Below are 27070 nucleotides of genomic sequence, written 5' to 3'. Positions count from 1 at the left end.
TATTTCTTTGGCAAAGCACTGAGCTATCTACTACGTTATCATCTTATATATTTTAAGTAATTAATTTTGCTCAATGTTTTTGCTTCAGGCTACAAGCTCAATTAATAGAAAATCTGTTTTTCAATTGAGATCACTTTCAAGAATTTATTGCATAGTAATGTAATAGTCTTACAAGAAAAAGTCAACAGATGGAGGTATTTCTCCTTAATATATTCTCTGGTCTTTTTTTTTTTTTTTTTCTTCACTTTGAAGGAAACACCAACCTGCAAGGAAAGGCCTTTGGAAATACAAAATGGTTGTTTTCTGCAAAGTAAAGCTTTGTGTCAGCGGACACGCAGTAACTCAACAAGTAAGTTGCAAAGAAATCATCCTTTCTCTTGTAGTATTCTGAAAGAGCTCAGCACAGAACTCTGTTGGCAGTGTTGGAAGATAGCACAGCTGTTGTCCATACGCTCTGAGATCCTCAGCTAAGAACTGCTGCCACATAAAAGCATCCGTATTTATATTATCCAATCCTACAATCAGGGTTTTGCATGTAAACATTCTATTTTATGTTTATCAGAGTATGCTCTCTAAATAAGCCGATGCTTTTCTGGTTGTGAATGTTTGTTTTTAATATAATTAATGATAATTGCTACTCCCACAGTTAGAATTAAAAAGATGGCTCCCTTCAGGGAGATTTACAGCTGGAAAAAAAACTTTTCTAAGGGAAATTTACCTGATCAGATGAATGTGCAGAGATTTCCAAAGCTAGGAGAAGTAATTTGGCCACTCTCTCCACGTGCCACAGGTGTAAACCCATACTGGATAGGGGACATGGACTGCACAACACCCCGGAAAGCTGTGCCCTTCAGAGAGCGGCAGCCTCATGCTCTCCATACCAATCGGAAATCGCTTTCCCAACAGCTGGACTGCTCTGGAGGGAGAACCCCAGTAAGTGCTATGGGAAATCACCTGAAAAACAGAAAAAGTACACTGAGAATCTCGGATTGTTGTTGGCCGCCAGCCTTCCCATCAAAACATATCTTCCTCTAAGGTCCAATCAGGGAAAATGGCACCAGAGGCACCATCAGACTCTGGCACACATATTTCCTCTCCCCCATGAGGAGCAGGAAAGGCACTGTGCCAGTGGAACCCCTTTTCTTCAGTACCTTCTCCCTTCCCTTGCCGGCTTTAGAGTTCATGCAGTTCCTCCCCAGGTGGTTCGTACCACCTTGGTAGCCACCCAGAGCTCACTGCTGAAGAGGCCCATACCCCAGCACCTCCCCACTGCTGGCCATGGAGATGCTCTGTGCAAATGGCCTGAGCTTTGGGCCCTGCTGCCATGAGCCTCCTGACTTCCCTCCATCGGCCCAGTTATGGCCACATGCAGGTATGGAGTCACCTCGTGGCTGGTAGCCATGCTGGCTTCATGAGGCAATTTCTGCTCCACTGGGAGTCAGACATATTTCAGCAACCATGATAATGTATGCCCCTTTGCTGTCTAAGCAATCCACCACAACCCAGAGGAGCAGACAGGTAGGGGCATGAGGGCATTTGAGGTCCCATGTGGTGGGTGCTGCCCATTGAGTCGTTCGTGGCATCCCAGTTCTGGGTACTGCAACCCACCACACAAACAAACAGAAAGCACAGCTCACACAGCCAGAAACACAGGAAATCTGAAAACTTCCACTGTCACATGCAGGACGCCTGCAACAGGGGAATAAGCAGTGACAGAGATGTGACAGAGATATACATACCAGAGAGTACATTCTTGGTCTTGCACAGATATCTTCCTCCTCCTTGGGAATTTTTCATGTTCTCAACACTATGTTAAATTAATAAGCTTGTTTGCATGTTAAGATCGTGACTTATAGTATAGCATATGTGGAACTTGAATTTTTGACTGATGTTCCACGCACTTTCACACCTGTTAGTTTCACTTTACTGCTGAAAAGAAAAACAACCATTCAAGTTGCTGGTATTTGTAATGAGTTCTATTAACTCTGGCCCTGCTAAACTCCGTGCACGGTTAGCTTCAGTTAATGACTTTTGCTGATGCTTAAATTAGTTTGTAATACCCAGTTCTACGTTCATTTAGGAGGTTTCTATTAAATATTTCATTAAAGGTTTGTTAAAATGGGTCAAATCCACTCACTGTGGCCTGGAGGGTGGAAGAGCACTGAGAAATTTCTTGCCTAGGTTATCAAGCAAAAAAGGTGTGCTTCATCTGTTTCAGCTGCAGAGAGAATCCTGTGTGTTTGCTTAATGGATCTACATCAAATAATGGCTGGTTCTGCATGAAAACTGTATTTTTTGTGTTCACAGGCAATTTCAAGGCCATCTAGATCACTAAGTACAGCACAGCTGGTGCATACATCTTGTGGCTCACAGGCTTCGGTAATCTCTAACATCGTGTTGATGAAAGGACAAGGGAAGGTGAGGCTGGCTCTGTTGACTTACCATACGTGGTGTTTTGCTTCATTTCTCAACTGCAAACTGACTTCAGGTACTCAGGTTGCTAGTTGTAGACTGCCAGTTCATAGCAGAATACAGAAAGGATACAGAAGTTATGAACTTAGACATATACTTCTTGAACTTGTTGAGTAGAGTTCTAAGTTATTGAAACTTATTTGTTTCTCATTTTATCTGTAACTATTTAAGCTGTCAGATACCTCTCAGAAGTTGTTACATGAAGTATGATAAGCATCCTTTGCAAAATCATTGCCTACTGTCCTTCTGGGCTCACAAAATACAGACATCATCAACACAGTACTTTCATTTCTCATTTAAGGGATGGCCCCAGAGGTATCAATTAGTATCACAACATCCTTCTGAGACTAGTAGATAGTTTGACCTTTTATACAAGGAGGAAAGGCAAAAAAATAATAATCAAAGAAGTATCTACTTAAACGGATCTATAGTCATTGCTTAAATTACCCTATTTGGTAGAGGATCAGAAAAAGATATCTCCACAAGATCTGAGTGTCTAAAGTCAGTTGTAAGATCAAGATCTTCTATGGTTGTTTTATCAGTTTCAGTGATGGGAAAGGAAATCAAGAACACAGATAAATGGATCTCTCAAGGTCACATATTGGCCTGGGGCAAAATGAAACATAGAATTGTGTGTTTATAGTGGGGAATTAATTGATTGCAAGTGATTCATGAGACTATTCAACTGAAATTTTCATTTTACTTTTACTACAGGCATGTGGTTGACTGTCTTTCACAGATTATCCTATTTTTTTTACTAGTATTGTCCATGTAGGTAATGCTGATGATGCTGCAAGTAGGATATGAAAACTAAACATAGGCTCTCACACACCATTTTTCTTCCATAAATTAGGGTTTGGGCTTCAGCATTGTTGGAGGGAAAGACAGCATTTATGGGCCAATAGGAATCTATGTCAAAACCATCTTTCCTGGTGGAGCTGCTGCAGCTGATGGAAGGCTACAAGAAGGTGAGAAATCCATCTTTTCTCCCTTTTCCCACTCCAGATTCCCAAAGAATATCTAAAGGAAGATTAAGTGAAGATGAAGGTTAACTGAAATGATCCATAAGTGGCTTTTACATCTGCATCCATTGTTATGTTTGCAAGACTCCTTTTTTAGTACATGCATGTTTCATACAACTTATTCACAATACAGTAATAGTAACATTTTTTAATTTATTTTGAAAAACAGGTGATGAAATCCTAGAACTGAATGGAGAATCAATGCATGGATTAACACATTATGATGCTTTACAAAAATTCAAGGTTATGTATTCTCCTTCCAGAACAGTTTCAGTCTTTACACGCAACATGCATGTGAACTCAACCCATTCAATCATGATCTTTTCTTTCCAACAGGCCAAAAAGGGTCTTCTGACACTCACAGTCAGGACAAGCTTCAGCACACCTCATTCTGCTTCCAGCTATTTGTCACCCCACTTGTGTCAGTCACTGAGCTCTAGCATATGCATAACTAAAGAAAACAGCTCTTTCAGTTCCGAAAGCCCAGTCTTCTTACTAAATGCCACAAAGCCCAATGACAGGGTCATAATGGAAGTTAGCCTAAACAAAGGTAAGCGCTAAAATTTATTTAGCACTGAGAAACAAGGCACTGATTCACAAAACACCGCTTGTGCTATCTGCATGTCTTTCCTCACTAACCTGATTATTTTCCTGAACTAAGTTTTTTAATATACTAAAGTAGACCGTGGTGCTTCCAGTGCTAACAACAATCCATCAGCAGTGGCTTTTGAGTACCATCTGTCCTCAAGAGTCAATTATACCATTTCTTCAGTCAACTGTTGTCACATTCATATCCTTCAGATGAAAAAGTAAATCTCTTAGCAACAACTAATTCCTAAGCAATTCTTATCCTTAATTATTCAAGTAGTTTGCTTCATTCTTGAGATGGCCTAAAAAGAAATAAAATACATACTTCTGTCTTCCTGTATTTCTGCCATTCCTGCTCCAACTGTTACATTCTCCTATAACATGAGCAATAACTGAGTGAAATATGTTTTTAAACACACGATCAACAAAACAATGAACAAAGTAAATTCTCTATGAGGTGACTTACCAAATAGAATGGGATCTGACATCAGTGTGTGCAGAGCAAAGAGGTCTATTTGCAAAAATCTTGAGCTGTACTGTAGAAAACTGAAAGAGGATTGAAACCAAATATCAAAAAACGACCACACACTTCCTCCTTAATTTTTGGTCTTTTTGTTTCATTCTGTCTCCATGTAGAGTCATTTGAATCCCACTGTCACAGAAAATATTTTGCAAAATAAACTTACATTGCATCCTATGCGTAAAATGTACAACTTATGAACACCAGAGTAGGTTCCTGATTTGTACAGAATAAGTCAAGTAAATTGAAAACAGTGTTTTTTAAAAGTATTCTCTCCAATTGTTTGTTTTGACCATTTATTACGCTTTTCTTACTATTGTTATCACTTTTTTTCAGAGCCAGGGGTTGGCCTTGGAATTGGGTTATGCAGCATCCCTTACTTCCAGTGTATATCAGGGATTTTCATTCACACCCTCTCACCAGGTTCTGTGGCACATATGGATGGGAGACTCAGGTAGGATGAGAAAGTTTGTCTTATGATAAAATTTTCCCATTGTTCTGATATATTTTATGGCTTTATATTTGATCTCGCAGGGCAGGAGGTCAGTGCCTTCTGGAGGTTTTGGACTAACAGCACATGTGCTATTCTGAGGGTTTGAGAATGCAAATGTTTGTGATAGCCAGAATTTCCAGAAACAGTACAGCCCAGTGGGGTTGTTGTCACTCATCTATGCTTGGATAGCTTTGGGGGGTTTAGACAAGCACGGAAATATTCTCCAGAATGAATTCTATAAACAATGAGGACATATTTGGAAAAAAACATAATGCACGGTATTTTCTGACTTAGTGGGTTTTAGATTTTTCCCCATTCAAGCTCCTCAGATTCTATCTCTTCTTCCCCAGTGGAAATGCCATTTCCCTATTGGAAGTATAGAAATTTACCTCATAAGATTTATGCTCAAGTAGTCACGTTGAGCATATTTATAACTAAACAGAACACAGCTTTTTCAGTGAAGCTTTAACTTAGCTTATCTCTCTACGTGCCTAAGTACTTAGCTGAAACAACAAAGTGGTTGCACACTATTGGAAAGTTTGATATGAATCAGTGCCTTCAGAAGGCTTCTTAGTATATATGAGTATTTGTAATGAAACAGAGAAGAGCTGACAGATTGGAAAGGTTCAGTTCAAGCATCCCCAAGATTACAATAGTTTGTCACTAGAATTGTTGTGTTAGCAAGTTATTCACATGTAGCAGAAATAGGAACATCCTTTCTCGTCTGAAATAACACTAGCAGACCATAACAACGTGAAAAGTGTTAACTTGATAGGACGGAAGGAAGTTGTAGGTGGAAACAGCGGCTGAGCTGCATACAGCAGAAAGATCAGAGACACAAAGTGTGAGTAGCTAAGCATAAAGTTCATCAGCTGCATGCAGCAATGCAGTAAATCAAAGAAAACTTGAGATTCAACTCATCCCCACTCCATTTTCTGTAAAGAGAACAATGAGACAATGAAATTCAAATCTGTGATCAAATTAGAGGTCAACCACATGAATCTGCTTTTTGCATATTTCTGCACGGGTGAAACAAAGATGGGAGAAAAAATGTTTTATTCACACTTTCTTTTAAATATCTCTGCAGGTGTGGAGATGAAATTATTGAAATTAATGAAGCATCAGTGCAAAATATGACTCTGAATGAAGTTTATGGTGTGCTAAGCCATTGTGATCCTGGTGCAGTGCAGATTATTATCAGCAGACACCCTGAACCACAGGTAGCACTCTGTATTCTCATTTTCAGTAAAACATGTAATGATAAACTGAGATAAGAAAGAGAGGAAGTGTTAATCTACAAACAGGTAGAGAAAACGTTGCTAACAAAGATGCTGATCTCATTATATGCATCGCTGCAGGTATGTGAGACTGATTAAAGTATAAACCTAGGATATGTTCTTGCATATAGCCACATAAGATTTGAAGATTGCTTCAACAGTTTATGTGCTGTGATACACTTTATTCAAGAAATGATTCTTAGTAAGAAAACATGAATTTGAAACAGGGAATGTATATTCCTCCTCTCCCCCCTGCACTCCCCTCCCCCCAAAAAAGGAGTTTATAGAGCCATTTTCTATACTATAATTAAAATGTAGGTGTTTGCTATTCAAGTAAAAATTTTGTAAAATCAGATATTTCTCCAGAATGCTTCCCAACATCAACTACAATGTAGATGATAAACTTCAATTTGCTGCATTAAATTATCATAAAACATCAACATTAAACTACCTTACACTGATAAATCCAGTATTAAATTCTAGAGAAATATGCAGAAGTACATTTATCAATAGATCCTATTTTACCAAAACAACCAATATAAATAGCACACACTTAGAGAAATTTCAACTTGATTAGTATAGATGCCCATATTATGGTGTGCAATTGTTTTTCTTTAGCAATGATATACAATATAACTAGGTCTATTCATTTCAATCAGAAGACTTAGAGGAATAAAAGGAATAAAAGTTTAAATGTTACTCACCACACAGTAACCTTGTAAGTGTATAATGGCACGGTATTTCCTAGGTGTCTGAGCAGCAGCTAAAAGAAGCTGTTGCACAAGCTGTGGAAAACAACAGATTTGGAAGGGAGAGACATCAATGGAATAGTGAAGGTAAGGGGATGAGTGCATTCACTGACATGCAGTAGTTTTGATTTTTGAAGAAATAAGGACCAAAGAAATAAGCAATAAACCATACTACTGATAGTGATATCACGTAGGGAAAACAATGCTATTTTGCTGTCCAAAAATCTAACCACTGACATTCTCTCACAAGCCTTTAACTCCTTGTATTGTATGATGCATAACTTTGTGCCAGATGATGGTGGCAGACAGTTGCAAATTTAGCCAGCTGGATCTTAGAAGTAACCCCTTGTCACATATCTAACCAGACATTTTGATTGTGTTTCTTTTACAGGCGTTAAAAGACTGGACACAAGCTGGCATGGAAGACACCCATGTGAAAAGCATATTGAAAGGAACACGGCTTATTGCAACCGTAAAGCCCAGAAGCTGATGACCCGCTCCAGCAGTGACAGCAGCTACAACCCCAGGTCCTTATGTAGTAATGGTGCTGCATATCAACTGAGTGACTTGAAAGAAAGGGTACACAGCATTGATGTTCCCATTACCAGACAGCCTGGCCTGCTGTACTCATTGTCTGGAAACAATTTTGAGAGAAATTCCCCTCTTACTTGTAGCGAAGGAGGTCAACCCTTGCAAAATGCTAAGAAATCAACAGAGATCCTTGTTAGAAAACCTAAATCATCGAAGCCCAAACCTCCACCAAGGAAATATTTTAAGCAGGACTGCACAGGAAACGACCAGTGTATTGCAGATGGAAAAGAAAAGCCTGTATCTGAAGCGACTGAATCACCTTCTGCAAATGTGCAGGTAAAGCAAAACGTGTGTGTGCATTTGTGAGCCAGGCGGGGGAAGGAGCAGGGCAAAGAGAAGGGCTGTGTGTGATAGCAGGAAGTAAGTCAGGGAGAAAAAGAGAAGTGTGTGTGTTTGTGAGGCCTGGAGGGAGGGTTTGAAGGCCTTCAGTTTTGAGAACATAAGAATAAGCCAGTTGAGCGTATATTTGTACGTTACTCAGTTCCTTTTCTTACCTAAGATAGAAGTGTTTCACGTTTGCATGAGTGTGAGGGACTGTGAGATGTGCATGTTGAAACAAAGCTGTGGCTTGTTTAAAAATGGAACCTCTCCCCCCGGGGTTTAGTAATATGCCAGTAAAAATGGACGGAACTCAAAGCAATACGTTTCCCAAACTGCAGAGGTCAAAAAAAACCCATACAGCTTAGAGTGAACTTTGACTATAATGTTAACATCCTAGAAAGTTTCAGTTTTCATCAACAGCTACTAGAAAATTGCCTACCAGAAGTTAAATTTAGAGCAGTTAAATGGCTGTTGGACTTATCACTGCATACAACTCATTAACCTTCACCCCTCCGTTATTCCAACTAAGGAGAAAAAAATCAATCTTAAGATCAATAAAGTCAAAAGCTTCTATGTTAATGAAGAAAACCTCCTCTGGACAGAGGGTCTGTATGTCTCAGAGCAACATTTCTTTAAGTCCCAAGAAGAAAGGGTTTCTTTTCAGAATGCATTTTAGATCATGAAGAGAAGGTTTTACTGCTACTGTAAGCACGGAGGAAAGTTTTCCTAGAATAAGTAAGTTGCATAACAACCACCACCACATTACAGAAACCTTAAGGAATTCTTCAATTACTGATTTTTTTCAGGATGTACACAGTCCTGATTGGTTTTGCTTCCTATTAGTAATCCTGCTGTTTAACTGCATAAGCACACAGCGCTTTCAGCACCATAGGATGGCAGCTTGGTGTCAGTGGTTGCAATAGAATCAAGCAATTCAAGAACATCTGTTTATGGTGTTGAGTAACATTCATTGCAACCTCAAGGCAATCCTCTCACTCTTTTTTTTCCGGTGAAAAACTAAAAAGGGAGAGTTCTGAAGGTATAGTAATGATTTAGCACATCCAGCTTGTCCTTGGGGCAAAAGATCTTCATCAGAAGAGATTGGTTTATGGTGTTATTGCCATTGACTACATTTTTGAGATGTCAGCTGCATTTTTTTTAATCTGCTTATGAGAGTACCCTAAAACACCACGCTGGCTCTCTTGAAATAGAGAAACAATTACGTTGTATGAGGGATTACATCTCAAGCAGAAGTAATAACTTGATTCCTATTCAGATATCTTCAACCAGATTACAAACAGGTGAAAATGTACTTTTCTTCAGAGTCATGTAGTGTGGTTTGCATAATTACATTCTGACACACTTCTATTTCCTGTTTGCTCAGCAGGAAGTTAGAGAACCAATGCTAGAGGGACAGCAAACAGACGTAACTCACAGTGTCTTCACCACTTCTCCTACAGCTTCTGAATGCATAACTGCTGTTCCAGCGGGCAGAGATCAAGAAAGAAAACCAAACTTAGGTATGTTTAATATGATACTTGCAGCAGAAACTAGCGTCTTTAAATGCGGACTTTGCCCAGAGCTGCAATTTTTGGGGTGAAGAGAAGAAATTTCAATCCATTGATCAGTCTTTGACAAAAAAGAAACTACATTAAAAGAAGCATACTAGACTAGATGATTTATTGTATAAAGCGAAAATGGAAAAGGATGATATTACTGTATTTTTTTAAATATAAATAAGCCTGTCCTTATTTATAACAAAAAAATGACATTAACGTTTTACTTCAGTATTTCTAAAATACATTGTTGTGTTTAGCCTCGGGGCAGGTATTGTAATGGTACATATCACTGATAATAAATTACTATCTTGTGCTTGATAGAATTAAAGAAGCAGTATTAGTGGAGACCTGAGTGCAGCCTCTCAGTACTGACAGGGGGGCTGTAAGAAAGAAGGGGACTGACTGTTTATCAGGGTCTGTAGTGATAGGACAAGGGGAAATGGTTTCAAACTAAAAGAGGGCAGATTTAGACTGGATATAAGGAAGAATATATGTGTATATATATATATATATATATATTTACAACGAGGGCAGTGAAGCACTGGCACAGGTTGCCCAGAGTGGTGGTGGGTGCCCCATCCTTGCAGACATTCCAGGTCAGGCTGGACCGGGCTCTGAGTGCCTGATCAGTACAGGGCAGTTGGACCAGATGGCCTTTAAGGGTCCTTACCAACTCAAATGATTCCATAATTCTACATACTAAATGATCTCAGGAGGTTCCTTCCAACATAAGCTGTCTAATGTAAATCTCTAACTTCTGGTTCAGATCATTAAAATCAGTAATGTTTACTTACATAATATATCTTTCTTTATACTGATGCAGAAAAAAACAACTGCAACTGCACAAACAAAAAAATGCTCCCATTCATGTCTACTGCATCTAACCTATTTGGAAGTTACAGAACCCTTTAGAAAAGGGATCATGATCCTGAGCATGGAAAAGCCTTGTTTTTCAGATAATTTCAGCGTTAGGAAACAGAACTTGTAGATCAAGAGTTGTGAATTTAAATAAGGCTTAAATTTTCTAGAAACATTTTAAACAAAATACTTATTACATATTTCTCAGTGATGAATGAAGTTCAAATTTAATGAAGTACTAACAATGCACAGGTAAAGGATGGACAAGGAGAAGTAGGAGGCAGCTTGATAATAATGTTTCTCTAATACAGGAACTCCAGTTTCATCAATACGAAGGCCTGTCCTTAAAAGGCAAGCACGGGTAGATTATACTCTGGATACTACAACAGAAGATCCTTGGGTTAAGATTTCTGACTGCATTAAAAGCTTATTTAATCCTACCATGAGCGAAGACAACAGCCACTTAGATTTGCAACCCGGCATCGACGCAAATGAAGGACATGAAAATCGAAGCAGCTCAGAGGCAGTTCTGCAGAAATCAGAATCAGAAATAGTCAGTTCCAAAGTGCTAAAATCAGATGAAAATGACGCTGTAAAAAAGGGCCCTCCTGTTGCACCTAAGCCAGTCTGGTTTCGCCAAAGTCTGAAAGGACTGAGGAAAGCGAATTCAGACCTCAAACCACAGGCAGATCAAAGTCCTTCTGACCTTCAGAGTGTTTCCACCAAAGAACTGCAATCCAGTTTATCCCGTCTGCCTTCCAGGGGATCATCGATCAAACAGAGAATAAGTTCATTTGAATCTTTGAGTGCTCCGCAGTCACCTGAAAAAGTACACCGAAGGCTCAGCCCAAAACCATCAGTCCAGAAGGAACAGTCTCCCTCTGCAAAATGGTCAGAAGGGGCTCCAGACCATTTCAGCCAAACCTTTCTCCAGTGCTCTGAAAATAGCCAACAGCAGTCAAAGTCATCTGCGGTTACGGGTACAAAGAGCCTGGATAGATCTTCCTGTCCCAAGGACACCCTTGCAGCCAGCTCAGAGAAAAGCAATGATGCCAACACCAAAAATCCTCCAGCTCTTCTCACTGCAGAAGCCATTGCAACTTCCCATGTAGCACCAGTAGCAAAAGTACACAACCTGAGATCGCGAAGCTTTCCACTTACTGCCACCCAGTCTTGTGAGATGATGAAGACGTTTGATGAAAAATATAGCAAAATCTATTCCATCAGTAACCAGGTGTCATCCGCTTTAATGAAGTCTTTGCTTTGCCTTCCTCAGTCCCCAGTCCCTTCTGGAAACACTGCATGGGAAGCTGTGGACACATTGTCTCAGACCTCTGTAGAAGAGGATGGGACTTCCCTGCCCCCTTCAAGTGAGAACCATCACCCAGACACCGGATTTTCTCTAAAGTAAGATACTGTATTTGAAATCAGATTTGCAGATCAGTATTGGTGAGTCTCTGTGCTGATTAGCTGATAATATTCTCAGGCAGGATCACACAATAGCAAAGAGCAAACAGAGATTGGCTGGATGACTCACGTGGCTGGTAAATTTAATTTGGTTTTTATAAGCATAGACATATTTCAAGCATTCTCCTAGTTCAAGAGGAGTATTTCTAGTATCTCAGTGGTAGAAACAGAAAGTGAAACAGACGTTGTTACTGCATGTACAGTGAGGAAGCAGAGGAATTCTAGCATGTTACTTCCAGAAATATGAAAACCTCATGGCTTCCTAAAATTAAACTAGCTGTAGCTAGTCACTGTGATGAGGTGGTGCAAACATTCTGATGCTCCTAACATTTGCCTTCGGTTATGCTGCATATGATTGAAATAATACTACTTCTGGCCTAAAAAGAAACAGGTCTGGCTCAAATACATGAAGGTGATGTAGCCAGAGCAGGGCACAGGCATTCCCCAGGACAAAAGGCACCAACAATACTAAGCTTGCTTCCCGTAACATTTTATGTGCATTTTCAGTTAGTCAAAGATTTGGGGAAACAACAAAAATCAATAGAGGTATTTTTGGCAAAATATTTCAAAAGCACATACGAGCCTTCAAAAATTCTTTCAGAACTCTACAAAAAATAATAACAAAAATCTACTGTTTGCATTCTCAGGGAAGATCATTACAATCACGTGAAAATAAACTGAAAAACAAATTCAACAGCAAAAACCACAAACGTGTTTATTTAGATCTATTTTAGCCTAGAGCCAAGAGATTATTCTTACTCCTCTATGTGATTGATCCTACTTCTGCTAGGCTAATATGATATATGGATGTATTAATGATACTTACAACAGGAACTCCCTCCCCAGTGCTGGGGGATTGAAAGATGACTGCTCCAGAAGTGTCTGCTATGTGCTTTTGTATATCCTTTCATAACTCGGTGTTTCTTTTTTATTCTTTTCACAATGGGACAGTCTCTCTGAGCTGAGAGAATACACTGTGAGCTTAGCAGATAGCGAGAAAGAAGAAGAGAAACAGGAACAAGGCTCACCTCAAGCATCCGCTGTGTCTGGGCAGTCTGTCATCTCTCTGCTTTCCCCTGAAGAGTTAGCAAAGCTCATAGAGGAAGTCAAGTCACTAGATGAAGCAACCCTAAAGGTGAATCAGCCTTTGTTCGGTGTGATTTTCGATGTGATTTTCAGCACGTGGAGTGGACATGCCTGGTTCAGCTTTGCAGCTTTATGTTATCACAGATAAAACTTGGAAGAAATGTTTAAGCTGTGGCACTTACATCCATGAGCTGCAAGCCAAATTATTTTTTCCTCTTTTTCTGCACTTACATCATTAAGCATTTTCCGATTCTATCGTACTCTTAAATTTGATTAAAATTATAGTCAGATCTTACTGACTCATATTTACAGAAACATAACAGTTTTGGACATAATAACATTTCATAATATAAGTAATTGATCAGGAAATCTGATCAAAACAAAACACTTAACGCGTTTCAGCATTATGCTTAAACCCTTAAGTCTCATTACAAAATGCTCAGTGAACAAGTAGAAAATGCAAGGATTTTTCAGTCAACTCAACGCGTGCATTAGGATGTTCTTGACACAGTTTATTCCTCTGCCTAGGAATTAGATGATATTCATGTTACAATTCTGCATAAAGAAGAAAACACTGGGCTTGGATTCAGCCTGGCAGGGGGCGCAGATCTAGAAAACAAAGTGATAACAGTAAGTAGCATCTTTCTCAAAAAATACTCTGAAAACAACTACTCTGTCTAAAAATACATATAACTTGCTGGTTTTCTACTACCGAGGCTCGCTTTTGGCATAATTAAAGTAGGCAGCTGTTCACATAGGGTCAGAAAAATCTTGGTTATGAGTGAGAATGCACAGAGCTGTCATCTCCAGGTAATTATTAGCAGAAGTGTCCTGTTTCCTTCCACCCTCCCACCCAACAGATCTTAAAGTGAACAGCCATCAAGAGCAGGAAGCAACCACCTGGCAAAGAATGGAAAATACACACAGTGAAAACTATTAACTGAGTAATTTCTTTTTTTTTCCCCCTCTTTTCTTTTGTGCCTGTGTGGTAATGGGCTTTTCAATAGGTTCACAAGGTGTTTCCCAATGGACTAGCATCTCAGGAAGGAACTATTCAGAAAGGAGACGAAGTCCTATCCATTAATGGAAAGTCTTTTAAAGGGGCGACTCACAACGATGCCTCAGTGATCATGCGACAAGCTCGACAACCCAGACAAGCTGTTGTTGTCACTAGAAAAGCAAAAGATGGAGAAAAAAGTCACAACGTTTCAATTGGCTCTAGCACATCTTCAGTTGCAAGCGATGCCTCACAAGAATCAAGTAAGTTCAGCAGCATTACCTTGCAGCCACTACCTGCTCAGTGCTTTATCAGTGTTTGACAGGATGAGAGGTAATGGCCTTGAGGCAGGGGAGGTTCAGGTTGGATATTAGGAACAATTTCTTCTTACAGAGTGGTGAAGTATTGGAACACGCTGCGCAGGGAGGTGGTGGAGTAACGACCCTGGAGGCTTTCAAGAATAGGGCCTACGTTTTGCGGAGTGACATTGTCTAGAGCGGTTACAGGCATGGGCTGATGGCTGGACTTGATGATCTTATTGGGTCTTTCTAACCTTGATGATTCTGTATCATCATCTGAAATCACGGGTACTCATGGAGTTGCTCAGCATTGGCTCAGTAAATCTGAGAATCGTGACCAGAGACAACAGAGTTTGTGAAACATTCCTGAAAGAGATATTTGGGATAACTTTGGAAAGGATTAACGGATTTCTAAAGTAAATGAACCCTCTGAAAAAAAATCAGACCAAACCAAACCAGAAAACCAACCAACAACCAACTGTGAGATCCTCCGTGTGAATTTCTGAAAGCATGTAAATACTGTTATTCTAGTAACAGGCCTAACTGCAGTTAAAATAAAAAGTCAGTGATTCTGAATTCGAATATTATGGTTTCTAATTTGAAGTTTTCTCTTTACAAGACTATTTTCCTTTGTGAAAGAGTTATTGGTTTAAACAACGTGCTAGTGATTGATGTAGCAGGTGGCTACATCCACAACACAGGGGCAGATTAAACTGCAGCTTTCTGGCTAATAAGAATTTCAAAACTCATGTCAAATCAAGTATGCTTATTGCTGATTTTGTTCACTGAACAGATTTTCTTAATTCTAGAAAGTATCACTCTTTCATTTTTAAATTTCTATTCTGCTATGAGTTCAAACACAACATTCTCTCTTCTCCAGCTTCACAAAAGGCCATACAATCACAGAATGAGGAATTAAAGGCTACCATTTCAATTTGGCAGTTTTTAGTGCCTTTGCAAACAGAACAGAAGCTCTTTTTTTTTTTTTTTTTTAACAGATCTTACAGTTTTCCAGGTATTTTTGTGCCCACCTGCTAACTTTCCATTTATTTCCAGCAACTGAGGAAACAATCTGCACTATAACTCTAGACAAAACAGCTGCTGGTTTGGGCTTCAGTCTGGAAGGTGGGAAGGGCTCTATTCATGGAGATAAACCCATCATCATCAACAGGATATTTAAAGGTAAACACACTTCAGAGTGTAGCTTACAGGTTCTCTGATGATAAAAAGTAGTGTAGTTCATAACTGACTGCTGATTTATACTCGTTATAAAAGGGATTTTTGTAAATGCAGCATTATCCTATGCAATGCAAGTAGTTTTTGCCTCCTGGGAACAGGTGATTTATACCAAACATGATGTAAACCCTAATGAGTGAAAGATTAGTTAAAGACTCCCCCACAGAGAGAATTCTTACTATTTTTCTTCCTCCCTCTGCAGGGACCTCGTTGGAACAAAGCAGCCCAGTTCAACCCGGTGATGAGCTACTACAGGTGCACACCACAGCCTTGCAAGGACTCACTCGTTTTGAAGCATGGAATATAATCAAGGCATTACCTGATGGACCTATCACAGCTATCATCAAAAGAAAGAATCCAAGCTCTGTTACCAAGAAGGCATCTGAAACTTTGTAAGAGGAGTAATTAGACTACTGCCAACATTACAAACAAAAAGAGATGGTGTGGTTTATCACTTACAGACATCTGGCTAGCATGGCGAGGTACTCTGAAACTGTATATGAAAGGTACATACAAGTTTACTGCCTGTTAGAGAAAGCTGTTTGGGATCAAATGAAAAGATGTGAACAAAACGTACATGATTACTATTTCAGCAAATTGTTTCAGTGTGAAATGATAACAAAATAACTTTATAAATAATATACTGGTTGTAATAAGATGTTGAAGTGATAGTACTTTTATTTTAAGCCATTCTCTTAAAGACTGAGAGCACATTCTGCAACAAAGCATTCGCTTCTGCTTTACTGGTTTTGCTTTCTGCTTTTTGTTCCCAAGAGGAGGGAATGTACGCACCTACAACTAAAGACAGTAACACAGGATCTGTAAAACATGGAGGAAGTAGGATGCAACTTAGTATTTCAAAAACACAACATGCCCTGAAAAACTCCAACTTTTCTATTCAAACTGCAGAACAGCCTAAAGCTGACCAGGATAGCTTTCTATTAGCAATTGAAAGAGCCATGTTGACTCCAGCATGCAAATACTAGGGACAAAAAAAATAAAGGGAGCATCTCATGGTCTTGCAAGGGTGAGTCAGGAAGCTGAGGGTAATAGAATGAAGGTTCTTCCGACCTTCCTTTGGTCAGAGATCTCACAGGACCAGAATAGAACAGCAAGGCCACCTAGAAATAAGAATGCATGTTATTTTTAAATACCTTTGTATTATTTTTATAAGGAAAAAATGCCAGTGTTTGGAAATTCAGCCTTCTGAGTTCAAACTTTTACTCTGGAAACACTAATTTGGACACAAAACCATGCTGCAAATGCTGCGGCCTGTATTCTGGCACCACTCTCCATATGCTGTATAGAGTTCCACGAGCACAGAATGCCTCAGATTACCTCAGTGTCATTTGCCAAAGGTGTCCTCACCCAAAACAATTTAAAAACTGGCACAGAACCACCATGGTCAGTTGGACATCTTTTTTCCCCCCTCTTCGTACGGCGCTCTTCTTATCTCACGTTCAGTGTTTTTCCAATTTCCTCTATTTCCTGTCATCTGTCAGGATCAAAAGAAATGCAAACACACTGGCAGAAGCAGCACATCTTACTGGGAGGCACTCCAAGATCTTACAGGATGAGCTTTGCTAAGACATTTGCATCTCTGATTTGGCATGGCAGAAGGATGAATGTTAAGTGCTCTTAATTGCTTCTGGATAGAACACACTAAGCACTCAGAAAAAGAACCCTGTTTTAATGACAAGCCTCAACCACCACCTTTGTTGTTCAGAGTAGTATAAAAATATAATAAATATAAAAAAGAACTAATAAAAAAATCCCACTATCTGCAAAAGGTTTACTTGCAGGAACAGCAAGTGGTGACTTGAGCTCCACTCACTGAACCTTCTGCTAATTAAATTAACCATAATCTTGCAAAGACTTGCCCAGATATAATTAACCTGAGGCCTGACTAAAACCTGTAGCACATTTAGGAATGTATGAACCACTGTAACATCAGGGCCCACATCTCTCCACATTTAATTTGTTATCCTTCCTTAAGCACAGAAAGCAGCAAACTGAATAGGAAACAAGGACCAACCACAGACGAAGTCAAGAATGAGTGCCCTCACCAAATCATTATATCCCCACTTAGTGGGGAGTTCCAATTAAAAGGAAGGCTATTTGCTGCCTTGCTGCACTGAATTCTGAGAGATGCTGGAGGTCCAAACGGCGCTTCAAGGTTCCCTGTGCAGGGGTAGGAAGAACAATTTTAAAGAAAAACAGGAAGATACAGCAGGAAAGACAACAAGATATAGCAGAAAAATATTTATTTCATCACCCTCATAGAAGTTTTTACATCTTTGTACATAAAACGGACTGAATTAAAAACTGCTTCCTTAAAAAAATCTATTCCCCAGGGTGAGAATTACAGTGGAAAACCCTGTATGCAAACCTATGCCCCACACTAACATAAAACAAATACAGGGATAAAAAGCAGAGCATAATAACTTTGTTAAATAACCAAGTTACAGCATTAAAATCACAACCCATGTTTAAATGGCTTAAATACAGTAATTAATTTTCCTTTTGTGATTCTATGTAAGCCATAGCAGTGTCTGACATCCCCGCGGTAACCAGCACCGTACATGATTTTAAAAGCTGCACACATCACAACACACTTGATCAGAAGCTGATTTCCCAGGACAGTGCTGTGAGGTAAGCCAGTAGTAAAGAGAGATGTCCTTACAGCCTGCCAAGTCATGACTGAGCTACAGGAAAGATTATTTACCCGTTAAGATCTCTCACTGCAAGAAACTGAAGAGTGTTTGAAATACCTACTTCAAGTGCAGTTAGAAAAAATGGCAAGTAAAGTGCTTAATCCTCTTTATTTATTGCCACTCTATCAGCGCAGTTTGGTTTGACACCATGGAAATGACTGGTCTTGGTACAGAGAGGAAGAAAGAAAAGTGTCTACAGGCCAACCCACAGAGCTATGAATTGATTTGCATTGCTAGACTTTGATTTAGGAAAAGCAGCACTGAAGGCATATTTACCACAAATATCTACGTTTGTGGGAACAAATAAGTGGGATCCTACACACAATCCAATTCATTCTGCCTTTTCTGAAACATCTTAGCAGCTCTGTGAGGGCTGGCACCAGAAGAGCCACCTATTCGTCCGTTAAGGAACATTGTTCCATGGGAGTCTACAGAGAGCTTCAGAGATGAAACAGAACTCACTTGCACCTGACTGATGCTGGTAGAGTGGATTTTAGCAATGCTATAATCATAGACTCTGATGAAGAACCGATCTGGTATATTCATCTCCCACAGTCAGCCAGCAGTGCTGCCTGCAGGATTCTTCTTGCCTCTGGTGTGACATTCTTCCAATTACAGAAATGAAGGATATCCTATTAGAAAAGTATGCATTACTTTGAACAATTTCACATTTACTGAGGATCTTTACCAGTAAAAAAGTGTTACAGGCCAACTTCCTACTTCCCATGATCGCTACCCTCAAACTGCCAGTTCATTTCCTACCCTCAGCTGTTGATGTCAGCATTTGGTCTCATCATGCTTTTAATGCCTTAACAGCTTTGGTAAGATTGCTGTAAAACCCAGCTATGCTAGCTGGAAAGAAGGAATCCACGACTGTCTGGGGAAGATAGCCACCAAGATCGGTCTGAAAGAAACTGAGGAGCTGAGTCCTGTCTGGTTCCCTGGAAGACAATGCAAGTGATTTTATAGCCAGAGGTTTGGAAACATTAAGGACTTTAGCATGACTCTCATATATGAACTACGTGATGATAGATACTTTTAAGTTAGTTTTTTTAAACAAATAACAGACGTTAATTCTAAATTTCTATAAATGCGTGACAAATTACAATTAAGCTAGGCCCTAATTGAGTACATGATTCTGTTTACAAATTATGGCAATGTAATGAACAGCTAGATACACGTTTAGCAAATATTAAGACCATAACCTACGCTCTGCTGCATCTCCATTTAAGAGGTCAGCAAGAATCATGATGACAGTTCCTGTAACATTCAAGACTCCTCTCAAGGAGAGACTAACTCACAGCATAAAAGAGAACAGAAAAGGCACTCAGTCATAACAATTACATGTCACAGGAAGATAGAAACATGTCACTGCCAAGGAACTACAGATTGCACGTAGCCACATGCACACAAACACACTGCACAATGGATAAGAAAGGGTTCAAAAGATAGTGGTCAAATAGATCTCTTCTTACCCTGGAAGAGGTATGCAGAAGCAGCCACAGGGATAATTATACCCTCTCACAAAATTTGCTTGAGGGGGACACAGCGGGTGTTCCACATTGGTAGCTATGAGAAAAAGCATCCAAGAATTATGTCATTTTCACAGGAGATGGGAAAGAGTCCTTTGTACTCAAAGCAGCAGCTGAGAAGCACGCTCACTTTAAGAAAACATATCTGAAAAGAATAAGCAGCATAACACTCCTATTGTTGGGCTGTACCACACAAGCACAGAAACGATCATTGAAGAAGAAACTGCTCTGGCTGCTGAAGCGAGAAATTAAAGAAGTGTTAAATTCAGAAGTAACTGTTGCTGAGCTCTGAACCAAGCATTAGGATGCCCTGAGAGAGTTTTATTGGAACTCTGCTGTGTAAGTGCATTGCTGATCTCTGGATTTCAACCAAGTGGCTTCCAACAAATCCATACCACAGAGGTATAGACCACTTGACTGCTAAGCAGCAGCACTCCAGCAGGTATTGAAATTCCTGGCAAATCATTTCTCAATAGCAGGGGAAAACTAGGCAGCTGAACGGAGGAGCAATAAAAGCAATGATCTGCAGCAGGCAAACAACTGTGTGGAAATGAAAAAAAAAAAAACAACCACAAAAGAACATGACTTATGCCTAAGAACAATGCAAAAAGACCACAAATATTTTACCTTTTAATCAAGACTGCATAATCAAGCATAAACATAAGCATCTTACCAGCAGATAGCATCGTCCCATCCTCATATTGCCTCATTAAGATCACATCCACAAATTCTCTTGGTGAAATAATCTTCATGAAAGCTGAAGGGGTCGTGGTTCTGCATACAGAGACAGCCTAAAAATTACAAAGGACTTTACGTCAGTGGATGTTTCCAAAAGTACAGCATAAAAATCCCTGTGCTTTCTTGTACTCTTTCAGTTACACTTGATGAACTTAACAAGGAGTTATATTACATCGTTCATTGGAAAAAAAAAAAAAAGCAGATCAGCACAGGCAAAAGGCACCACAGTATGCTGATGAAATACAGTTTAATGAAGGAAAACACACCGATGTTGCATTGATTCCAGGTCATTTAAGGAAAGATGCCACAAAAGATGCTGAAAAGCAAACCTGGCACATGTGTGCTCAGCGGACAATTAAAACACTACTCTTTTTCAAGAGTTTCATGAAGATATCTTCTCTGCAACACATCGCTTAAGAAGGCAACTTGATACCCAGATTCAGCAGCACAGAAACCTTAATGCTTCCAGATAACTAAAAGAGGTGAAATTTAGGTTAGATGTTAGGAGGAAATTCTTTATTCAGAGAGCAGGGATGGCCGGGCACAGCTGGTCAGAGAGCTGTGGGTTCCCCATCCCTGGAGGTGCTCCAGGCCAGGTTGGATGGGGCTGTGGGCAGCCTGAGCTGGTGGGGCAGCCAGCCCATGGCAGGGGCTTGGGACTGGGTGGGCTTTAAGGTCCCTTCTGACCCAAGCCACTCTGTGATTCTCTAAACATCCATGAGGGAACAGGAAAGACTGCTAACAGAGATTCTGCTTGCCTCAATTTTTGCAGCATTAACACCGTAGCGCAAGATCTTCAGCGATATAAATTTACTTATCTTTAAAATACATCGTATTTAGCCCGAACATAAAGCAGCTCCTTTCAGAAAGAAAAGCCCTTGAACAGAATAGATACAATTTACTCCCAGCTGTACGGAGAGGCACAGATCCCCATCCCAGCACACGGAACGGCTCCGGCAGCGCAGCTCCCCCAGCCCTTTCCCCACACGTGACGTCGGCTGTTTCATAAGCGGCACAAACAGGAACGCCGAGTCCCCAAACCCACGCTCGGCGTCCGCGAGGCACTCACATCGCTGACGGCCTCCACCACCTCGAAGTCCTTCACGTTCTGGTCCCACTTGGTCCTGAGCCCTCCGGCCACCGGCTTGATGCACTCCCAGACCTGCTGCGGGCGGGCGGGCACGGTGCCTTCGGCGCGGTACCTGAGGCAGGGCGAAACGAAACCGAACGCGCTGCCGCTCCCGCCTCGCCCCAGCCCCGCTCCTTCCGCTAAGCTCACTTACACGTTGCCGGCGAACTCGGCGGACGGCCTCCAGGACACCGCGACCTCGTTCTGCGGGCATGGAGAGCCGTCAGCCTTCCCGCCGGCCTACCCGCGACACGGCCCCGGCCGCCCCGCTACCCCCTGCGCTCACCGTGCGGCGGCAGCTCCGCCAGCCGTCCGCGTCCCGCCGGTACAGCCCCATCTTGTCGGCCGCCGACTCGGCGAGCCCCGCGTAGTCCATGGCCGGGCAGGGCGGGGCAGCCGCTCGCACACCGCCTATGAGGCGCCCGCGCCGCGCCGCCCCCGTGGGCCGATGGCGGCACCTCCCCCTCACCTGAGGGCTGCGACATCCCGGCGTGGCGTGGTGGAGGGTTAAAGGAATGGACTTTCAGCTTTCGTAGAGAACGAGAAGACCACCTGGGATAGAAAGGATGGGAGCACAGCCCTGCCGAAAAAGGCTTGGCGCTGGTGGATGGCAGCTGGGCATGAGCCAGCAATGTGCCCTCACAGCCCGGAAAGCCAAGCGTGTCCTGGGCTGCATCCAAAGCTGCGTGTCAGCAGGGCGAGGGAGAGGATTTGCCCCTCTGTTCTGCACTGTGAGACCTCACCTGGAGTACTGCGTCCAGATGTGGAGTCCTCAGTACAGGAGAGACATGGTCCTGTCAGAGCACATCCAGAGAAGGGCCACAAAAATGACCGGAGGGATGGAACACTTCTATAAAAGGACAGGCTGAGAGCTGGAGCTGTGCAGTCTGAAGAAGAGAAGGCTCTGGGGAGACCTGAGAGCAGCCTCTCAGTACCTAAAGGGGCTGTAAGAAAGAGGGGACAGACTCTTTAGCGGGGTCTGTTGTGATAGGACAAGGGAAATGGTTTCAAACTAAAAGAGGGGAGATTTAGACTGGATATAAGGAAGAAGTTTTTTACAATAAGGGCGGTGGGGCCCTGGCACAGGTTGCCCAGAGAGGTGGTGGGTGCCCCATCCCTGCAGACACTGCAGGTCAGGCTGGACGGGGCTCTGAGCACCTGATCAGCTGTAGGTGTCCCTGTTTAGTGCAGTTGGACCAGATGGCCTTGAAGGGTCCCTTCCAACTCAATTTGATTCTGTGATTCCATACTGCAGGGAGCAGTTCTGCTTGTAAGATGGTGGTTACCTGCTGCATGGATTCAGTGGGAACATCTTTCTGCAACCGTATCAAAGAGAACCTTGCCTGACGTACTTCTACACAGTTTTAATTCAAGAGCACCAAGTACATTGCTTCTCATTTTCCAATAGGCTTTTTTTTTTTTTTTTTTTTTTAAACAGCATAATATGTAATAAAGGGGAATGATATCAAAGCAAGGTACAGTTAAAACACAGGACTAACTATACTTTTCCCACCTTGAATGGCTGACTATGGTAGTTAATCTAAGAGACCTCAAACAGCAAGTACAATGACTGCACAAAAGCCTGTTCTAAACACAAAAAGGTTGGGGCACTTTATCAGACATTTGAGCACACCAGTTCATTAGGCTCAGACATGTTCAGTTCAATATTGGTATTGGATTTCTTTTTGGTGAGTTTTGTCCCAGGTTTCAGGTACTTTTCCTTGCTATGAATGACCTGGATGTATTGGTCATTGCTGCTGTTCTGCGGATCACTGCTGGATTCAATGGAAACAGAATCAGATTCTGTTAGAGACTGCTCCAGCATATGCTTTGTTTTAGGTTTCACCTGTGGCTCAAGGTAGTGCTGATCAGCTTCAACATTCTTCAGGTGCACTTTCTTGTAGGCATATGGAGGCCTGTCCAGGTCTAGCTCAAAACCATCATCCCAGGATTTGTAGTGCACTTTGCTCGTAAGCACATGGCCATCAGCACGGTCCCCGATGTAAAATCGTGGTGCTGGGCGAAGGTCAGACAGTGACCGAGGGCGATGGGATCTTTTCACATAGTGTCTCCCGAGCGCCTCTTCGTCCTCCTCATCTTCACTGGGATGAGGAGAATACATGCACTGTGGTGTTTGAACCACGTATCTTCTGACGTTGCATGGATACAACTCAACAATATCTTCTGGCTCTTCTATCCGGAACTGCCTTTGGAGTCGGGAGGTGGAACGGGCTGACTTTTTGCGGGGCTCGTTTTCATTAACAACGAAGTATCTGGTAGCATGCGGTCTGCGTCCCACAAAAACAGGAGCCCCCGCTCCAAAAGCGTCTGGATTTACCTGCCGAATGCTTTTTCTGAAGAGAGGTTCAGAGTGAACATCTCCAATACGCTTTTTGAAAGTCACTGGTGTGTAGGGCTTTGTTTTACAGAGCTCACTTGCACTCCCATGCACAACACTTGGGTACCTTTAGAAAAAAAACAAAGGGAAGGAAATGTTGGGAGATATGCTTACCAATGTAATTAAAACAAGATATTCAGAGTGTTACCGGCATTCTGAATAGCGCCCACAAATGACTCTGCTTTTAAATAATTCCCCAAGCTGTTGTACAAAACCAAACCAGTCTTGCCTGTTAGTGGTATGGTCGTTTCTTGGTTTCTGTGCACTTGATACTGAGGGAGCTGGTGTTAAAGAAGCTGAAGTTGTGGGAGTTGTGTTGACAGGTCTTGCTACATCAGTTGAGGGCACGGCGTGGGGCACAGTCTGGGAGATGGTTTGTATTCTGGTGCCTTTGCTCACAGGAGACTCAAAGTTCAAGACACTGCCATTCTTCCGTGGGGTTGAGGCCCGAACAGAAGACTCCTGGCTAATAAGACCACCGTCTTTGTCTGGTCTTTTGTCACTCCCATCCAGACTCTGGAATCTGGCTAGAAAACAGAATTTATCACAGGAACTCTCCAGGCTTCTAAATTTAGAAGGCCTTTAAATTTAGAATTGTGTGAATGCACTGGCTTAAATTTACCCAAAGGCCAGAGAATCTAATACTAAAATGGTTTCTCATTGCTAAAATCTGAGAGGCAAAAGGTGTAGACACAAATCCCCTCAGGCACAGTAGATTAAGTCTGAAATCTCTTCATTGCAGATGAGATGTTAAACCTAGAGAGGTCAAAGAAAAGAGGCCGTTCCCTTTCCCCCTCTTCTGCTTACTACCCTCTGAATTCTGAGTAAAATCTGACATGATTTGATCATCAGGAATGTCCACTAGGTTCTGTCCTATGAGTAGTAAAAGCAAGAAAATACCCAGCACAGAGATCTCAGCAGGCTTTAGGTGTAAACTACAGGCCTTGGCTTTCAGTGCTGCCAAGATTAAGTCAAGCTGGGCTCAAAAGCCATCTAAAAGCGTGACTACACAGGAAAGTTTTTTTTTTAAATATAGTTGAACCTCCCTGTGTGCATGAGAAATCAAAATATCTTCATGTCCAAATCCCTTGTTAACAGTGGAATTTCCTAAGCTCAACAACTTACCTACTGCCATTTGAACCACCTTTTTCTTATCTTCAGTTCTTTCCTAAAACGCATTCAGGAGAGTGAGAAGGTTATTATGGACTAGAAAGTAAATCCAGTACTGCATACAGTATTGCAAAGGCAGGTTGGATTTACATTGTGAAATACTGAAAGTGACATTAATTAGGCTAGCACTTTCCTGAGAACCCACCAATTTGTATGTGAAAGTACTTTGAGCTCTACTTACTGCTTGGATCTTCATTCTCAGCTGATTGTTGGTGAATTTCAGTGATCTTGCAATACTTTGTAGGTAATAGATCAGCATGCTAGAAGTGAAAGAGGTAGTTATGAGTCACAATAAGCTTTCTTGACTGTTTTGTCCTTGAAGGTTTACGAGTCATCAGAATGGTGAAGTCAGACCTTGTATTCCAGTATTTCCTTTGTACTATGATAATGAATCACGCCTTTCTTTCAGGCAAGCATATATGCAAGTATAACAAATGATACTGAAAACAGATTTAACTGCAGGTCTAATTGTGCCTGCGCTTTTTACAAGTCTTTTTATTGTGCGTGTAGCCCTGTGTGTTTCTAGCTTATTCTGTTTCAGTTTTGGACACACTCTAAATGAAAATTTTGATAGATGCTTTCTCCTCTTTTTTTATTCCATTCCCCCCCTCTCCTTCCGCCCAAGGTTACTGAACTACAGCTGAGTTGCAAGCTCATTCCACTGTCATTTTGTTGGCTGGCTGGAATAACACCTTGTTATAACAACACTGGCACATCAGATCTGGCCTGACAATGGCTTTCAAATGAAGCAGACTCATAGCTGGACTAGACAGCATAAACATTTATGTAGGTACTTATTCATCAGTTTGAAACAGTCAATAGACTTGCTTGAATTTGTAAATATGACCTTAGAGGAAAAAGCTACAAATAGTAAATACTGCTTTAGGTCTTTTCAATTTATCTGAAAACCAAGCTGGTGGGACAAACTGCGCTCATCTGTTTGTGGGGAAAAATGATAGAAAGGCACCTGCAAAGCAAATGATACTTCACAGAAACAAAGTGGATTTCCAACAGCTCAAAGTAAATATTAATTCCCAGCTGTGAACAATTATTTAGAGACTGGCGTAAGAAAGGACTTCCACTGGATGGTCTGCAGGAAGCTATATTACATTAACACTTAAGAGCAGACCTTCATAATTGATTTATCTTGGCAGGAATCAGTGTGACTGGGTAGCTTCTTTCAATGATACGCCTGTGAACAGAGTTCAGTCTAAGCTGAACTAATCACCCTGAGGAAATGGAAAATTAACTTCTGAGGCAATCTTGAGAGGGAAGAAGGATCTTAAAACTTCCTGGAGCCAAGGGCATTGTAAGCCTTGACACAACAGAATTAACTTCTTTAACACAGTGTCCTCTTCTGGGCAGTCTTTTGAAAATAGGGTGACAGTATTTTTTAACATACTCTCATTCCCATCTGATGCTTATACCATACATTCAGCAAGGTTGGTTTTTTCCTTCATATATGTTTAATAAAGTTACAGTAATACACTGCTTGTTCCTCAGTATCAACATGTGACTGTCCAGAGATGAAGTCAGTATTAACACAATCGAGTTAAATTTGCTATGAGAAACAAAGTACTTACAATAGAAGTAAGAGTGCAGGGAGGACCACCACAGGACTGCTGATATAAGCAATCACTGAGTTGAACCACGCAGGAAAATCATTTTGAATTGTTTCAGAAACAATATCATATATTTTTTCTTGTCCACTACAGGGGAAAGAAAAAGTAAATTAAATTGCAGAAAATCCTTGGTACGTCCATTTTTTAAGCAGTGTTTCACTGAATAAAATAATCCAAGACCACTTATATACAGTATACTCAAGGGGAAAAAAAAAAAACCAAAAACAAAAGA

General features: G+C 41.1%; 4 protein-coding genes across 10 annotated transcripts in view; 1 reads left to right on the top strand and 3 right to left on the bottom strand.

Moving 5' to 3' along the window:
* Window positions 1–4631, bottom strand: part of LOC415472 — a 104695-nt gene extending 100064 nt beyond the window's left edge. For 2 of the 3 annotated variants that reach the window (XM_040706939.2, XM_040706962.2), the window contains exons 1-2: window positions 1740–1890; window positions 719–954 (exon numbers count right to left, since the gene is read on the bottom strand). The gene's annotated coding sequence lies outside the window, so the exon portion shown is untranslated. Of the gene's footprint in view, window positions 1–718; window positions 955–1739; window positions 1930–2442; window positions 2512–3304; window positions 3493–4407; window positions 4457–4548 lie in introns of those variants that run through there. The other variant, XM_046899333.1, reaches the window with a different exon arrangement.
* IL16 (interleukin 16) overlaps window positions 1–16188 on the top strand; it is a 40836-nt gene extending 24648 nt beyond the window's left edge. The window contains exons 6-22 of the mRNA NM_001277996.2: window positions 253–349; window positions 791–933; window positions 2308–2418; window positions 3326–3440; window positions 3664–3737; window positions 3831–4044; window positions 4939–5056; window positions 6183–6315; window positions 7121–7208; window positions 7513–7988; window positions 9421–9553; window positions 10762–11857; window positions 12869–13052; window positions 13532–13633; window positions 14011–14263; window positions 15356–15481; window positions 15738–16188. Of these exons, the coding sequence (NP_001264925.2) occupies window positions 253–349; window positions 791–933; window positions 2308–2418; window positions 3326–3440; window positions 3664–3737; window positions 3831–4044; window positions 4939–5056; window positions 6183–6315; window positions 7121–7208; window positions 7513–7988; window positions 9421–9553; window positions 10762–11857; window positions 12869–13052; window positions 13532–13633; window positions 14011–14263; window positions 15356–15481; window positions 15738–15931 (3657 nt within the window). The 3' untranslated portion in view covers window positions 15932–16188. The remainder of the gene's footprint in view (window positions 1–252; window positions 350–790; window positions 934–2307; window positions 2419–3325; window positions 3441–3663; window positions 3738–3830; window positions 4045–4938; window positions 5057–6182; window positions 6316–7120; window positions 7209–7512; window positions 7989–9420; window positions 9554–10761; window positions 11858–12868; window positions 13053–13531; window positions 13634–14010; window positions 14264–15355; window positions 15482–15737) is intronic.
* A 7-nt stretch (window positions 16189–16195) lies between these two features.
* On the bottom strand, window positions 16196–22037 carry STARD5 (StAR related lipid transfer domain containing 5). 4 transcript variants are annotated; one of them, XR_005862843.2, is made up of 8 exons: window positions 21935–22037; window positions 21803–21852; window positions 21589–21721; window positions 20455–20572; window positions 19725–19818; window positions 19012–19190; window positions 17602–17716; window positions 16196–17030 (listed from the first exon to the last, which is right to left on the bottom strand). XR_005862843.2 is itself a non-coding variant. In XM_040706964.2 (7 exons), exons 1-6 carry the CDS (start codon window positions 22022–22024, stop codon window positions 19043–19045), a joined length of 633 nt encoding a protein of 210 aa, XP_040562898.1. In that variant the 5' UTR covers window positions 22025–22037; the 3' UTR covers window positions 16196–17716; window positions 19012–19042. The 4 variants fall into 4 exon arrangements, 2 of the variants coding, with proteins under 2 accessions (XP_040562898.1, XP_001232612.1); XR_005862844.2 differs by having other exon boundaries at window positions 16196–16656; XM_040706964.2 differs by having other exon boundaries at window positions 16196–17716.
* Window positions 22038–22803: 766 nt separating this feature from the next.
* TMC3 (transmembrane channel like 3) overlaps window positions 22804–27070 on the bottom strand; it is a 36081-nt gene continuing 31814 nt past the window's right edge. Inside the window, exons 19-24 of one of the 2 annotated variants that reach the window (NM_001005820.2) lie at window positions 26800–26925; window positions 25398–25476; window positions 25172–25214; window positions 24854–24919; window positions 24276–24573; window positions 23000–24113 (exon numbers count right to left, since the gene is read on the bottom strand). In NM_001005820.2, the coding sequence (NP_001005820.2) occupies window positions 23264–24113; window positions 24276–24573; window positions 24854–24919; window positions 25172–25214; window positions 25398–25476; window positions 26800–26925 (1462 nt within the window). In that variant the 3' untranslated portion in view covers window positions 23000–23263. Of the gene's footprint in view, window positions 24114–24275; window positions 24574–24853; window positions 24920–25171; window positions 25215–25397; window positions 25477–26799; window positions 26926–27070 lie in introns of both variants that reach the window. The other variant, XM_046899052.1, reaches the window with a different exon arrangement.

This window comes from Gallus gallus, chromosome 10, assembly GCF_016699485.2.
Source record: "Gallus gallus isolate bGalGal1 chromosome 10, bGalGal1.mat.broiler.GRCg7b, whole genome shotgun sequence".
Classification (NCBI taxonomy): Eukaryota; Metazoa; Chordata; class Aves; order Galliformes; family Phasianidae; genus Gallus; species Gallus gallus.
The sequence above is the reverse complement of the archived record's forward strand: the minus strand, read 5'-3'. Positions and strand labels throughout refer to the sequence as shown.

Excerpts from the sequence above, each read along its gene's own strand:
- STARD5 (XM_040706964.2), bottom strand. The coding sequence starts at position 22,024 with ATGGACTACGCGGGGCTCGCCGAGTCGGCGGCCGACAAGATGGGGCTG. Across the intron at positions 21,722-21,802 it reads GCCGAGTTCGCCGGCAACGT|GTACCGCGCCGAAGGCACCG; the intron begins GTAAGTGAGCTT and ends GCCCTGCCTCAG. Across the intron at positions 20,573-21,588 it reads TGGTGGAGGCCGTCAGCGAT|GCTGTCTCTGTATGCAGAAC; the intron begins GTGAGTGCCTCG and ends TGTAATTTTTAG.